Below are 15,490 nucleotides of genomic sequence, written 5' to 3' on the forward strand. Positions count from 1 at the left end.
CATATACATCAAAAGTATGCTTTTGGTTTATACTTTCGATACACATCGCAAAAAGTTAAAAAAAAATATCTTTAATTTTAAAAAAAAAATTGGCACAAATTTAAGAATGGCCCAGTAGCGAAACTGAAAATTTGCAAGTTTCGTTAAATTTTCATTTCATATTTTATTTTCAAATATTTTCATTTTCATATGATTCAACTTCAAAGGACCATAGATTGGTTTATGAGAGTAGCACAGGGTTTTCAGGATTGTAAGCTTGGTAAACTTCTCTCAAGGGACCTAACAAATATCTAACTAACCGTAGATATCGATATTGATTGAACTATAAACCAAAATCTATCTATCTATAGTAGCCTTTGGGTTCGCCTTCGAACATAGGCCTCCTCTTCAACCCTCCACCGACTTCTGTCTCTGGCCACACGCATCCAGTTCACTCCAGCCTGCTGCCGGATCTGATCGTCTGTCCATCGTTTAGGCGGTCTTCCCCTGCCGCGGGTATTGTTGCGGGGTCTCCACTCCAGGGTCTTTCTGGCCCAGCGATCCTTGTTCATCCGTGCAATGTGCCCTGCCCATCTCCATTTACGGCTCTCAGTCTCTTCCACCACGTCGTTGATCCACCAATATACATATTTATTAATTACAGCTACAGGTTTTACGTTCATAAGTTAAATGAATAAAGATAGTACATCTATGAACGGTTTTCCTATTATTGATGCATTTATAAAGTGAACTAGAATTTCCAGTCGTCTCACTAATGACACAGCGGTGAAGTTGTTATATCGCTGTAGACGCTCATCAGAGACAGACGGACCACAATACAAAATAAGGTAAATTCTTTAAAATATTAATAAGTAACTGTGCCCGTGTGAAAATAGTTTGAATAATATTTCCCGTTCTTGCAACATTTTTCTTTACTGCTCCGCCCCTATGAGCTGTTAAAAACTGTAACTAGGTAGGTACTTATGTTTTTCCTTTATCAATTTTATTACAGGTAAACCTAATAAAACACTATTCATTGGTGAAAACCAATGACATGTGAAAACCGCGTGAAAATCCGTTCAGTAGTTTTTGAGTTTCGCGAACAGAAAGACAGACGCGGTAGAGGAAATTGTTTTTGAAGTATTTTGGTTTTCCTCAAAGCGCACCCATTTTGAGGCGCACCTAATGAAGCGCACCTAAACTATTACTCAAAGTTTAATGCTATTTGGACAATAATTAGAAGTAGTTTCCTCATCAGCCAGACAATTTTGACAGTTCCAACTCCTTGCCAGACAGTTTTTTTTTGGATAGCTACCAAAACCACGATGACCTAAACTTCATGATTCACCAGCATTCTAACCTATATTGGGAGCATACACTGACAAACTTTCAGCTTTTATAAAATGACGTAGGTCTGGCGTTCACTAGCTCTTAGTCTATTTAGTTACTAAGATAAATAAAATTAATGTAGACTTACCATAATTTAGGTGCGCTTGGAAGTAATTTTTGTGCGCTTCATTAAGTGCGCCTCATAATGGGTGCGTTAAGAGGAATACCTACCTCTTGTTTTTACGTAGGGACAAAGATTTTTACTTAATCTAAACAACTGTCCTTTAGGTTGTCTGGAAGATATCGCTTTATAGCGATAAGACCGCCTAAATTGGCCGTATCTTTTGGGGTCCTTCTTTTTTCTTTTCTTGTCTTGTGTCACACGATGATGTGTTATTATTATTATTCTGTCTAATGGCTTCAATGGTGCGAATTTACAGCACACTGGTTTTGCCAATGTCGAGGTTCTATCTATTTATTTTTTGAGTGTACAGTCAGGATCAAGTAGTTCGTGACACCCAACCAAAGTGGCCAAAAAGTTCGCTACACGTCTTTGTTATAATCGGAATAAGGTTGTGTTATTAACTTTTCGACCACTTAGGGGCTAACTGTACTTGTACCACAGGCATAGTGATATTTACTGAGTAGGTAAGTAGATTCGTACAGTAGCGGAGCGGTCTGTAAGTCAAACAAGTCGTTTTTTCGTTTGTTTCAACCAAATGATACTGCTGGTCAAAGGCCTCCCCAAAGGATTTCCACCAGGGATGTTATGGATATCCGTAACCGTAACCGAAACTTTCGGATATCCGAAATAAAAAAATATCCGAAACCGTAATGGTAACCGATTCAAAAGTTTCGGATAGTTTCGGATGTAGGCAGTTTAAATTGTTTTTTGTATAACATTAATGTAAAGGCATAACAGCCTGATTTACCTATAAAATGCCATCTAATATCAATTTTGGTTTTTTTATTACTTTTTATTCGATGTAAAGTGTGCGGCCATGAATGAACCGTGTTGGACAACTATTGCAAATTGCATTCTAAAGCACAGATATACGTAACCGTAACTGAAACTATCGGATATCCGAAATAAAAAAATATCCGTAACCGTAACCGAAACCGGCATAATATTCCTATATCCGTAACCGTATCCATAACCGAAACTACATCCCTATTTCCACCACGACCGGTCCTGCGCTCTGCCCGCATCCAAAGCAAGTTAACCTGTTTATTTTCTATTTTCAGATGCAAAAAAAATATTTCTTCTTTTGCATCGTTGCCACAACGCTTGCGTTGCCTCAAAGAGGGAAACATGACTTGACGCCATCAGCAAGCACCGACAGTAAGTCATTAATCATTAATTAAAATAAATCATTAAGTCATTTCTGCCCGTTTTCACCATCAATCCCTAATTTTTAAGTGACCCCTATGGTAACTGTTCAGGCGCGTGCCTGTGCGGTTTCTAATAGCAAAACAACGATCTCGTGAAAGTGTTTGTGTCGACTCATAGGCGCGTCCATAGATTTTTATTCTTGTATAATGTAGGTAGTTCACTTGCCATCCAACTCTCACACTGTAAAAGTATCTCTGAATAGATTTACTCTAATTTCATCAAAAACCTAGTTTTATTGCTGCTACCATACTGTGCCTAAACACAATACAGTAAGTAACACATAACAAGAATTTTGTTTTCATAGGGGTTCCCTCTAATTTACTGGTCATCATCATCATTTCAGCCATAGGACGTCCACTGCGGAACATATGCCTCCCCAATGATTTCCATATTGGTTAGTTAGAAGCGGCCTGCATCCAGCGCCTTCCTGCTATAGATTGTTTCATCCACGAAGACGCGCCCCACCGATTTTTGTTCGAGGTATGCGCGGGGTGCAAGGAGTTTGATTCGAGCAATCCGAGCGTCATTATTGCCGTGTGCGTGTGCACTCATGGATGATTTAGCGTGTACCGATAACACTCAAACATTAGCGGACGAATGGTGGGGCGGGTCTTCGTGACGCGAGGTTCTCCACTCCAGAACCTTGCTGCCCTTTCGGCCGTCAGTTCTGCGTACTATAATAATGTGCCCTGCCCATTCATCAAGGTTTGTTTCTACATTTTCATTTCAGGTCAAGAGTTACATTCTTTAGTGGACCAAATATTCGGACCTGATAGAGTGAAGCCATCACCACTGGCATCATCAACATCATCACCCGGTGATGAATCCGGAACCAGTAAGTTTACTTCCTAAAACTAACCCGGTTTCTGAATGTTCACAGATTGAGCGTATGTATGTATACCTCCAAAATATTAATCATCTTATTTCAAAATAATAATCTTATTATAGTCCTACCTGTTACTAACACTATAGTCTAGCTAGTGCGACGGGCGCCCGCAGTGAGTGTGCGAGCGCGACAGCAATATAATTACGCGCGAGCGATAAGGATGGGTAGCTTGGGGTCATTGGACAAAATCCTACGTGGTCACAGACCGGGCTTTAGTCATAAGTAAGCATAGCTGGGCATTAACTCGTTAATCCGTTAATCGTTAATTAACGAAGTTAACATTTCTATTAACGGATTAACTTTTAAGTTAACTTTAAAAAATGTTAACGGGCTCGTTAACTTCCGTTGAATTATCCTAAGTCCGTTAATCGTTAATCCAGTACCTATTATTTACCAAAAAGATATATAGCAGGCATGCTGAAAAACGCTAGAAAAACGCGTTCTGACAAGTACGTTCGGGCTTCCAGAACTTCCAGAACCCAACAACAACTCTTGCAACTGAATTTAAGACTAGTTTTCCTGAACCGATTGAGCTGAAATGTGGTAGGTATACTTATGTAAGTACGATGACAATGCAATGTTATGGTACTATTGAGCTGGTCTGATGATGGAGTCATGAGGTGGCCATAGGAACTCCTAAATGAAACGGCGGCATCGCATCTAATTTGGGTTCGTTGGATTTGTCTTTTCGAGCACTTTAGTACTAGATGATGTCCAGGGTCCTGATGATGGAGTCAGGAGGTGGCCATAGGAATTCCTAAATGAAACGGTGGAAACTTATCGAGTTTGGGTTTGCTAGATTTGTCTTTTCGAGCACTTTGGTGCAAAATTGAACCAAAGGTCTGAGATTGAGATACTACTAAAAAGTGTTTTAAACTTTTTTTAAAAACAAGCTTTTATTCTGAAATGCAGTTGTACTAAAACGAAAAAAATAATTTTACTTATGCAAGGTTCAAATAATTTCGAAAGCTTGTAGCACAAACATAAAAGAGGAATGAATTCCATGCGCGATACAAGCTTTCGAAATTATTTGAACCTTGCATACAAATTATTTTTTTGGTTTTATTATCATGTGTTAACGGATTAACGATTAACGTTAACTTGCGTTAAATCTTGCGAAATGTAACGTTTTAACGTTTAACGAAGTTAATTTTTTTATTAACGGTTTAACGATTAACGAAGTTAACTATTTGATTAACGGTGCCCAGCTATGTAAGTAAGTTATACTTCATTTGTAGGTACTCTAATAAAATATTTGAATTTGAATTATTTCAGCACCAAACTTGGAAGCTGCACTGGACAAAATATTCGGACCTGCTGAAGAGAAGCCCAAGAAACCATCACCATTGGCATCATCAGCATCATCATGTGGTGATGACACTGAAACCAGTAAGTTTACTTCCAAATCTAAGACTGAGTTGCACCAGCTAACCAACCTATTGGACTAAGAGCTAGTGAACGCCAGACCTCCGTCATTTTATAAAAGCTGAAAGTTTGTCAGCGCATAATATGCTTCCAATATAGGATATAATGTTTTTGAATCATGAAGTTTGGGTCATCGTGGCTTTGGCAGCTATCATAAAAAAACTGTCTGGCAAGGAGTTGGAACTGTAAAAACTGTCTGGCTGATGAGGAAACTACTTCTAATTATTACCCTAATATAGCAGCATACGCTGACAAACTTTCAGCTTTTATAAAATGACGTAGGTCTGGCGTTCACCAGCTCTTCTATAACTTTAACAGTAACTAGGTATGTAAGTATAACAATAACCTGTGCTTAGTTTTAACTTTTGTTAAAGTTAAGTCATTGAACGCCGAGACGCTAGACACAATGGAAATTGTATTGTTCGAGGCTCACCGGTGAGCCGCGTGGCGTCCAACGTGAAACCTAATCAACATGGAATCTAAGAAACCAGTTGCTTTAGGTCTAGCACTACCTAGTCAGTGCCTGAGGTGTGGGAGCGGCACGGGAGGTGTAAAATTGATATAATATGACGTGACAAAGCATACAAATCTATGCCAAGAAAAAACTCTGCCTATGTACGCGCAGTGATCGCCCTCGCCGATGCAATCTTGTTTGGCTGAAGCTTTAAATATTAAAAGTTAATTCGTTGTCTTTACAATTTCATTTCAGAACCAGACTTGGAGGATGTCCAGGCCCAAATATTCAACCCTGATGATGGAGAGAAGACCGAGGCGCCATCACAAGTGGTACCATCACCACCGCCACCATTTGTCGATAGCTTTGTGGGAACTGGTTAGTTTATGATAATAATAATAATTGATTGATTTGATAATTTACATTACTATACGAGATTAGGATGGCTCTCAAACAGCTAAAGAACAACAAGGCACCGGGTGATGACGGAATAACATCGGAGCTTCTGAATGCGGGTGGAACACCGATACTGAAAGTCCTTCAGAGACTCTTTAACTCCGTCTTACTCCAGGGAACTACGCCAGAGGCATGGAACAGAAGCGTGGTGGTGCTCTTCTTCAAGAAAGGTGATAAGACCTTGCTGAAGAATTACAGACCCATCTCGCTTCTGAGTCATGTCTACAAACTGTTTTCGAGAGTCATCACGAACCGTCTCGCGCGTAGGTTCGATGACTTCCAGCCTCCCGAACAAGCCGGATTCCGAAAAGGTTATAGTACAGAAGACTGAGGAGTATAACTTGCCACTATGCTTGGCGTTCGTGGACTATGAGAAGGCCTTCGATTCGATTGAGACTTGGGCAGTGTTACAATCTCTCCAGCGGTGCCGTATTGACTATCGGTATATCGAGGTGCTGAAGTGCTTGTACAAAAACGCCACCATGTCGGTCCGAGTACAGGAGCAGAGCACGGGGGCGATTCCACTGCAGCGAGGCGTTAGGCAGGGAGATGTTATATCTCCGAAACTGTTCACCGCTGCATTGGAAGACGCTTTCAAACTCCTGGAATGGAAAGGATTCGGCATAAACATTAATGGCGAGTACATCACTCACCTTCGGTTTGCCGACGATATTGTAGTCATGGCAGAATCGTTGGAAGATCTTGGCACAATGCTCGAAGACCTTAATCGAGTTTCCCAACAGGTAGGCCTGAGGATGAACATGGACAAAACGAAGCTTATGTCGAATGTCCATGTTACGCCCTACCCAGTTTCAGTTGGGAGCTCAATTCTCGAGATTGTCGACAAGTATGTCTACCTCGGACAAACGATCCAGCTAGGTAGGTCCAATTTCGAGAAGGAGGTCAATCGTCGAATCCAACTCGGCTGGGCAGCGTTCGGGAAACTACGCAACATCTTTTCGTCCAAAATACCTCAATGCCTGAAGACTAGAGTGTATAACCAATGTGTGTTACCAGTGATAACTTATGGCTCGGAAACGTGGCCTCTCACTATAGGCCTTATACAGAAGCTCAAAGTTGCACAGCGTGCTATGGAGAGGGCTATGCTTGGTGTTTCTTTGCGAGATCGAATCAGAAATGAGGAGATCCGTAAACGAACCAAAGTCGCTGACATAGCCCGACGGATTAGCAAGCTGAAGTGGCAATGGGCAGGGCACATAGTACGCAGAACTGACGGCCGATGGGGCAGAAAGGTTCTGGAATGGAGGCCGCGTACCGGAAAACGCAGCGTGGGACGTCCACCTACAAGGTGGACCGACGACATCGTAAAGGTAGCAGGGAAGCGCTGGACGCAGACCGCTGCCAATCGATCAACATGGAAAGCATTGGGGGAGGCCTATGTTCAGCAGTGGACGTCCTATGGCTGAAATGATGATGATGATGATGATAATTTACATTGTAAAAAATATTTAAAATAAAGAATTAAAGTTAATAAAGAGAATAATAATAATAACGCAGAGGCAGCTAGTGGCGAGCTGTTGGTGAGTAGCGACACCACGAGGCCAGTTGTTAATCCGAGTGCTCCCGAGAGTCGGTCAAAACCCTTCTTTTAAATAAAAGAAACTTAATTTGTTACAGGCGAGGAATGCGATCTCCTTGGTCGAACAGGCGTATGTGTGAAGGCCCACCAATGCAGAAAGGCAGCCTCACTCGACGACAATGACTTGGACATGCACGGAGGGCAAGTATCAATAAATTATTCTTAACTAGCGGCCGCCCGCGACTTCGTACGCGTGGACCTCGTTTTACCCCCTTAGTTCGTAAAATCTGTTGTTAGATATCATGTTGATAGATGACGTTTCACGGCTTCCCCCGCATGAATATTTACAAACGTCAGAAACAGTAGTTTGTCCAGCGCTGTAGATTTTAACCAATGACGATAAGTAGATGCCAGGCGTCCGGATAAAGCCGGACATAGTTAGGCTTTTTGATTGCGTGTCCGGCCAAAATAAACAGTGTCCGGCTTGTCCGGCTTTTGTTAGGCTTTTACATTTCGAAAACGAGCGAGCGCAGGCGAGTCAACTGGCGGTCGCTCCCGTAATATTATGTAACTATCGCACGCATCAGGACGTTGGGCAACCAATGATGATAGTTCTCACTCGCGAGCTCACTAATTGCCGGCTTTTAGGGTAAAATGTTCAAATGATTGCCGGCTTTTAGCCAAATGAAGCACAGGTCCGGCTTCGCTTATTCGTCCCTAGAAAATTTAAAGCTGCTCATTTTGTTTTTAGGGTATTAATCTACTGCGACGTAGCTGAGGATGTGTGCTGCAAGGAGCTCTTAAATAAAACCATAACTACGTAAGTGGTCTTACTTTCTATATTCTACTACTTAGGGAATCACACACCGTAGCATTTTACTAGAAAATACATAGCTATAGAAATTGCAAAAAAAAAATTACTGTCTTCTTTATGTAACTTAGGCTGAGTTGCACCACCTAACTTTGACCGTAACTATAACCGGCGGTTTTTGTAAGGAGTTTGACAGATTTTTGACGTTTGTTAAAGTTAAAGTAGGTTGATGCAACCCACCCTTAAAGTTTTATTTATTTACAGTTTACTGTCTTCTTAAAATTTAACTTTTAATATTAAAATTGGATTTTCTTCTTTTTCAGGTGTAATCAGAACACTTCAGATTAAAAAAAATCGTTAGAATAAGACATACCTACTCGACATTTACATAATTAATCTTTTTATAATTAAATCAATTCAATGCCTTAAACATGTTTTCATTTCTATTTCAAATCAATAATTATATTCATTTAACAAACGTACCAAAAACTTTAGCATTTCTCCCCATGAAAATTTATAGAAAAAAGTTAGCCAATGCCCTATCCATCTATTTCTACCAAATCATCATCATCGTAGTTGGTCCATAGAGGCGTTTATAGCAAAGCAAATAGACCATTAGTTTACCCACAAGGTGCACAAACGACCTCATAAAGGTAGCAGGAAGGCGCTGGATGCAGGCCGCTACCAACCGGCCAGTATGGAAATCATTGGGGGAGGCCTACGAAAATGTTCAGCAGTGGACGTCCTGTGGCTGAAGTGATAATGATGATGAAAAATCCCCTTCAGGGGATTATTAATGTAGATGCTTTATTATAAGCTAGAAAACCAGTTTTGATTTATTTTAAAGGAAGTTGATTTCACGTTACCGGAAAACGCAGCGTGGGACGTCCACCCACAAGGTGGACCGAGCAGGAAGGCGCTGGATGCAGGCCGCTACCAACCAGGCAATGTGGAAGTCATTGGGGGAGGCCTATGTTCAGCATTGGACGTCCTGTGGCTGAAGTGATAATGATGATGAAAAATCCCTTTCAGAGGATTATTAATGTAGATGCTTTATTATAATAGGTATAAGCTAGAAAACCAGTTTTGATTTAAAGGAAATTGATTTCACTCCTAAATAAGTAAAAGCTTTTAAGGGTACCGTATTCCTGACAAGGAACCCTTTATAGTTTCGATATGTCTGTCTGTCTGTCTGGAAACTTGCTTGGAAACTATTAGCACTAGAGAGCTGTAATTTTGTGGAGGTTGCTTGTAGAAATGTTTTTTAGGGTAGCTCCCCTACATGTAAAGTGGGGATATGCATGTTTTTTACCCAATCGAGTGGGGTATCTTTGGATAGGTCTTTTAAAATGACTTGGGGGTTTCTAAGACTATTTTTCCATTTAGGTTTGCAAATGATTAAAGTTTAAAGTGCCAAGCTTGGCCAATTTTATTAACATTTCGTTGGGGTTTTGCACTTTTTAAATGTCTTCAAGCGTTACGAAATGTTTTTCCAAAATTCAATATTATTATAGGTACCTACCTACTCTTCCTTGTAACAAAAACCGGTATCCTTCCTTATACCATAAACATACCATGCAGGTTACTTACAGTAGGGTTGTCGCCATGTGCTTGTTATATAAATTTAAATTTAAAAAAAAGCGTAATTTTTAACCAACTTAAAAAAAGGAGGAGGTTTACTCGGACTTATGTTACCGCACAGAACACCGTTAATAATTATGAACCGATTTCCATATTTTCTTTGTTCGATAGAGTAAGTATACTCCCGAGGTGGTCCCATTGTTACCAAGTCAGGGTCTGATGATGGGATCCTAGGGAAATCGAGGGCAACCCTCAAATTGTCTAGGCACGTAAGTATCACGTTTTTCATGTTTTTCTAAGCTACTTATTCAAGTATTTGCGTCCGAAAGTCATCATCTCGTTGATGATCATCTCATGCAAATTTTTTAATTAATAAGATAAACATTCCAATTAATTATCTCTAGGCAGAATTAATAAGGTACTTTGCGTATTTCCCACGCGGTAACCCTGATAGTGATTCACGACCAATTAATATTCAATACAATTCTACAAGTTGGACGGTCCCAGCTTTTAATAATATTATTTAAATGACACGAGGATACATTTAATACTTCATACAAGTTTGTGAAGCCAAGCTTGAAGGTCTCTCGGTTCGACATATTAAATAAAATTAAGGTAAGTTGTTTATAATATTCACTAGCTCGGCGAACTCTGTTCCGCCTTAAAAGCAATAAATAAGCAAATCTTTCCTTATTTGCTCACCGTTTAGACCTACCCTGGACTACGACAAACATTTTAACACCAAAATCAGCTCAATCGGCCCAGCCGTTCTCGAGTTTTAATCAGACTAACGAACATCAATTGATTTTTATTTATACATTATAGATTAGTGTTGTTACTTAATAATAACTAACATAAATGTAGAAACTAACTTATTAATGCATGCATAACTTTAAAGTGATGAAAGTTTTTTCAAAAGTGCTATGGTTCGATTTCACATAAAACAGTCTTAGGCTGGGTTGCATAACTTGCACATCTTACTTTAACTTTGACAAACGTCAAAAATCTGTCAAACTCCATACAAAAGACGCCGGTTTTCGTTATAGTCACGGTCAAAGTTAGGTGGTGCAAGGGTGCAACTCAGCCTTACAATATTAGCATTATTTTTAAACAAGTTCCACAACATTATTTGGCTAAAACTCAGAAAAAAACAATGAGGGCTATCGTTTTTATACTTAACAGTTGGCACCCCTGGCGATTGACAGGACCTTACTCTACAGTGGCGCCACGCCATCTTGATGAGTGCAATTGCGATAGTCCACCTACCACTTTAGCGCTCACCAGTTGGTGCCACTGTCTTCACTACTAGCAAGTGACAGGACCTTACTCTACAGTGGCGCTAACTGGTGAGCGCTAAAACGATAGCCCTCATTCTGTCACTGTCCCTCCGATCCATATCCCGCCTTTTTCTTGGCGAAAAAGTAAGCGTCATGGGTAGAGTACTGTAGCAGTTTTGAATTTTTTTTTTACATATTTTTTTTTTTGTGCTGACAATAGTAACTGAGTTTCTTGCGCTGCTTCTTCTCACCCAAAGAGTTATAACTTCGGAAGTTAAGAAAGTTCTCAGCACTGGGATGACTGGGACGCCTAAATGTGCTTTTTAAACGCCTACTTACTTCATCATCATCATCATCATTTCAGCCACGCGTCCACTACTGAACATAGGCCTCCCCCAATGCTTTCCATGTTGATCGATTGGTAGCGGCCTGCGTCCAAGCGCTTCCCTGCTACCTTTAAGATGTCGTCGGTCCACCTTGTGGGTGGACGTCCCACGCTGCAACTACTACTTATTATACTTGCATTATACATATAAATGAGTATTATTAGTTTTTATGTTTTTTTTCTTTGTGTCTAAAGTGATGCAATGAACATTTTTTTATGATGACATTTTTTTTTTCAGATGTTCAAATTGACAGTAACACTTTTGTGTTTCGCCGCGGCAATGGCACAAGACTTGGACGCCATGTTGCTAGACATCTACGGTCCAGACATGACTGTTAATATGATCTACAAGAATTCTGAAGAAGCGAGAGACATGAATGCTGAGATTCCTTCAAATCCTGAAGAAGAAAGCGTGAATGTTGAAATGCCTCCAAATCCTGAAGAAAGGGTGAATACTGAGCTGCCTTCAAATCCTGAAGAAGCGGTAGACGTGGTGAATCCTGAGGTCCCTTCAAATCCTGAAGAAGCGGCAGACGTGGTGAATCCTGAAGTGCCTTCAAATCCTGAAGAAACGGTAGACGTGGTGAATACGGAGGTGCCTCAAATTGCTGAAGAAAGGGTGAAAAGGCAAGCGCCTTCAAAAGATGGTGAGTAAAATTAATAAAAATTTATAAAAATTGGGGGGAAAATTGGCGCTCGAAATTGAAACCGCCCTTTAAAAAATCGTTAAGCCACCTTACACATAAAGTTTAACACCCGTATTCACAAACGATGCTTGCTTAAGTGAAGCAGCAAATCGAACGCACAGCGTTGAATAGAGCTCTGAGATTGGTTCGTGTGTCACCCTGTCCGTCCACGCGCACTGTGAGACCTCATAGTAATGATTGTGAATACGGGCGTTACTCTCGCCGTACCTAAGTAACTGACAGAAATCAGAATTAGATGTCAGAAATAGGTATTTAATATGGTTTTACAAAATATCTCCTCTCCTCTCTTTGGCGAAGGAAGTCGCAATGGGTCGAAGACAGGCTCAGTGGCGTTCTCCACTTATTAAATTATCCGGCAAGGTCGTGGGTTCTATTCCCATGTAAGACAAACTAATAATCTTTTTTTTTCCTCTAAATAAAAAAATAATAATTTCAAGTTTAAAAAAAATGTTTTAAATACAACCGTTAAATGTAAAATGTTTGTTTCAGATAATTCATGCGACTTAGGAACTACTAAAGGACGCTGTGTACCGTATTACCTGTGCAATGGGAATTTGACTGGCATCAGCCTTGACCAAGCAAGGTACGATCATAATAATATCTATTTCTATTCTTTATTCTCTCGTTAACCCCAGGGCCACACCTATTGGGAACAGGACTCTCTCCCAGGTATTTAGTTAAAAAAGGCCCCCAAAAATTTGGATTGCATATGAATGCATTGGCAGACTACCACGCTCACTGCTAAAAACACAATATGTATACGGGTGTGTATTTTGCGATCGCAACGCCTATGCGGCCGCACACGTTTTACGTGTCTTCATAATACTCCATACGGCCGTGCGGACTCACACGTAAAGCGTGTTTTGCCGACATAATGCCAAGCGGCCTCACACGTAAAGCGTGTTTTGCCGACATAATGCCAAGCGGCCTCACACGTAAAGCGTGTTTTGCCGACATAATGCCAAGCGGCCTCACACGTAAAGCGTGTTTTGCCGACATAATGCCAAGCGGCCTCACACGTAAAGCGTGTTTTGCCGACATAATGCCAAGCGGCCTCACACGTAAAGCGTGTTTTGCCGACGTAATGCCTATGCGGACAACACATACCGTCATCTGTTTTAATATTAATTTAGTTTACTAATGATAACTTTTCTTTTCAGCTCCTGCCCTGGCACCTTAGACGTCTGTTGTCCACCGAGTGACTAAAAACCGTTTTCGATTAATTAGTTAAGTTAAAATTTATGAAAATTGGCGCCGTATTAAGTTTTGTCCGAGTATTTTACCTAAATAACAAATATTTATGAACATTTTCAAAATCCCAAATATAATTTGTTTGTCTCAAGTAGATGATTTGACCGTGGTCCGCGACCTTTCGTTTAGGATTTTTAAACTGTAATCATGTTTGTTATTGTGATTCATATAGCATTTTTAGCATAACAACTTTACTAATAAATAAGTAGGTAAATCTGTAAGAAAAACCCATAACGGACTTGAGTCATTAGAGCTAAGAATTACGTAATTTATTATTAATATTGTGAATAAAACTTTATTTTTATATAACTTTTCTTTTATTTAATAATTCCTTTATTATTTTGGTAGCACCATTAGAATTCTAATAAATAAAACCAAAGCACAAATTCTAATGAGAAAAACACAAAAATAAGGTAGGGACGTACTTATGAATCCCTGAATTCATGACCGAAAAATTAATAAAACATCTTAACCTTAAAACTCTAACGTTTAGGTTGCCCTAGTCAATTCTATAAAAAATAATAACGATGAGAATTTATTATCTAGGTACAATCGTTGACTAAAACCTATAAATTCAAACCGGTCAAGTTAACTGCACACCTGGCTGTCGTGACTTCACATCGCTCTGGTATGCACGGGGCAAAAGCGGAGAGGTGTGGATGAGTGCGAGCGAGAGTCGTAGCTATGTGTTTCATGAGAATGGTGCGCAGCTAGCTCGACTTGTAGGTAGCTATGTGTTTCATTCCTAAATTGGGAATAATTATAAAGTAATATCACAAGGAAGGTAAATTAAAATAAAGCAACCCAATGAGGAAAACTGAGGTAGAAATGTGTCACTGGTCACTTGTTTGTCCTGTTTAGTCGGTGTGAGCATTTCTTCCAGAAATAATATTAGTATTACAGTACGAAAATAACTCTACGTAGGTATAGTCAGAGTCAAGTGTTCGTGACATCAACCAAAGTGGCCAAAACTTTGACAACACAACCTTCGTTCGTTTGTTTCAGCCAAATGACGTCCACCGCTGGACAAAGGCCTCCCCCAAGGTTTTCCACAATACACGGTCCTGCGCTGCCCGCATCCAGGCCCTTCCCGCGACCTTTACCAGATCGTCGGTCCACCAATAGGAGGCATGCCCACGCCTACGTCTTCCAGCCCGTGGTCGCCACTCGAGAACTTTTCTGCCCCAACGGCCATATTATCGTCTCTACGAGCTATGTGCCCCATCCACTGCCACTTGATTTTAGCAATTCTGCGAGCTTTGTCGGTATAACACAACCTTATCACAAGTGAAAAGACGTGTTGCGAACTTATTGGCCACTTTGGGTGTCACTATTTGTCACTATTTTTTGCCACAATTTTAAGTAGGTTTAGATAGAGACCACTGTCACTTTTCATCAGGTGAGATGCAGGCTACGATTCCCCATCATCATCATTTCAGCCACAGGACGTCCACTGCTGAACATAGGCCTCCCCCAATGATTTCCATATTGCTCGGACGGCAGCAGTCTGCATCCAGCGCCTTGCTGCTACCTTTATGAAGTCGTCTGTCCACCTTGTGGGCGGACGTCCCACGCTGCGCTAGCCGTGGCCTCCACTCCAGAACCTTGCTGCCCCATCGGACTTGCTCGTTGTGCTGGTTTACGTTTGTTTGTCACCTGTCCTCGGCTTTGGGGGGGTTTGGAGGGAAGTCGAACCTTAACTTCGAACTCCTATGTTCTTCTGATTAATTTCGTTGCGGGTCCAATGACAGTTTAACTTTCCCCCGGGACAAACTTGACCTTCACTGGTTGGCGGTCAAGCTGTAGATCCTGGCTACACAGGAGTTGCAGCGGTGAGAATAGTCCCGTTTCCTCGTGAACAAAGTATAGGGTATTAATTAAATAAAAACCTGTTAAAATAAGGAAAATGTAAAGTCATGTGCAATAATATTTTATGTAAGCTTTATTTCTAATATTATTCTTTATGTAACAGAAATATATAAATAATTCAACGACAGTATAAAACGTAGGAACAGC

The 15,490-nt window shown here is 40.5% G+C and overlaps 2 protein-coding genes across 2 annotated transcripts; both read left to right on the forward strand.

Moving 5' to 3' along the window:
• The first annotated feature begins 724 nt into the window (after positions 1–724).
• On the forward strand, positions 725–8,703 carry LOC135086229 (uncharacterized). The gene is made up of 8 exons (XM_063981055.1): positions 725–827; positions 2,554–2,650; positions 3,432–3,536; positions 4,863–4,976; positions 5,722–5,844; positions 7,561–7,663; positions 8,214–8,282; positions 8,597–8,703. The coding sequence occupies exons 2-8, from the start codon at positions 2,554–2,556 to the stop codon at positions 8,619–8,621; spliced, it is 636 nt and encodes a 211-aa protein (XP_063837125.1). The 5' UTR covers positions 725–827; the 3' UTR covers positions 8,622–8,703.
• A 1,658-nt stretch (positions 8,704–10,361) lies between these two features.
• Positions 10,362–13,783, forward strand: LOC135086230 (thioredoxin domain-containing protein 2-like). Its single transcript, XM_063981056.1, has 4 exons — positions 10,362–10,469; positions 11,755–12,163; positions 12,713–12,806; positions 13,384–13,783. The coding sequence occupies exons 2-4, from the start codon at positions 11,755–11,757 to the stop codon at positions 13,427–13,429; spliced, it is 549 nt and encodes a 182-aa protein (XP_063837126.1). The 5' UTR covers positions 10,362–10,469; the 3' UTR covers positions 13,430–13,783.
• The last annotated feature ends 1,707 nt before the right edge of the window (positions 13,784–15,490 follow it).

Source organism: Ostrinia nubilalis, chromosome 30 (genome assembly GCF_963855985.1).
Source record: "Ostrinia nubilalis chromosome 30, ilOstNubi1.1, whole genome shotgun sequence".
NCBI classification, from domain to species: domain Eukaryota; kingdom Metazoa; phylum Arthropoda; class Insecta; order Lepidoptera; family Crambidae; genus Ostrinia; species Ostrinia nubilalis.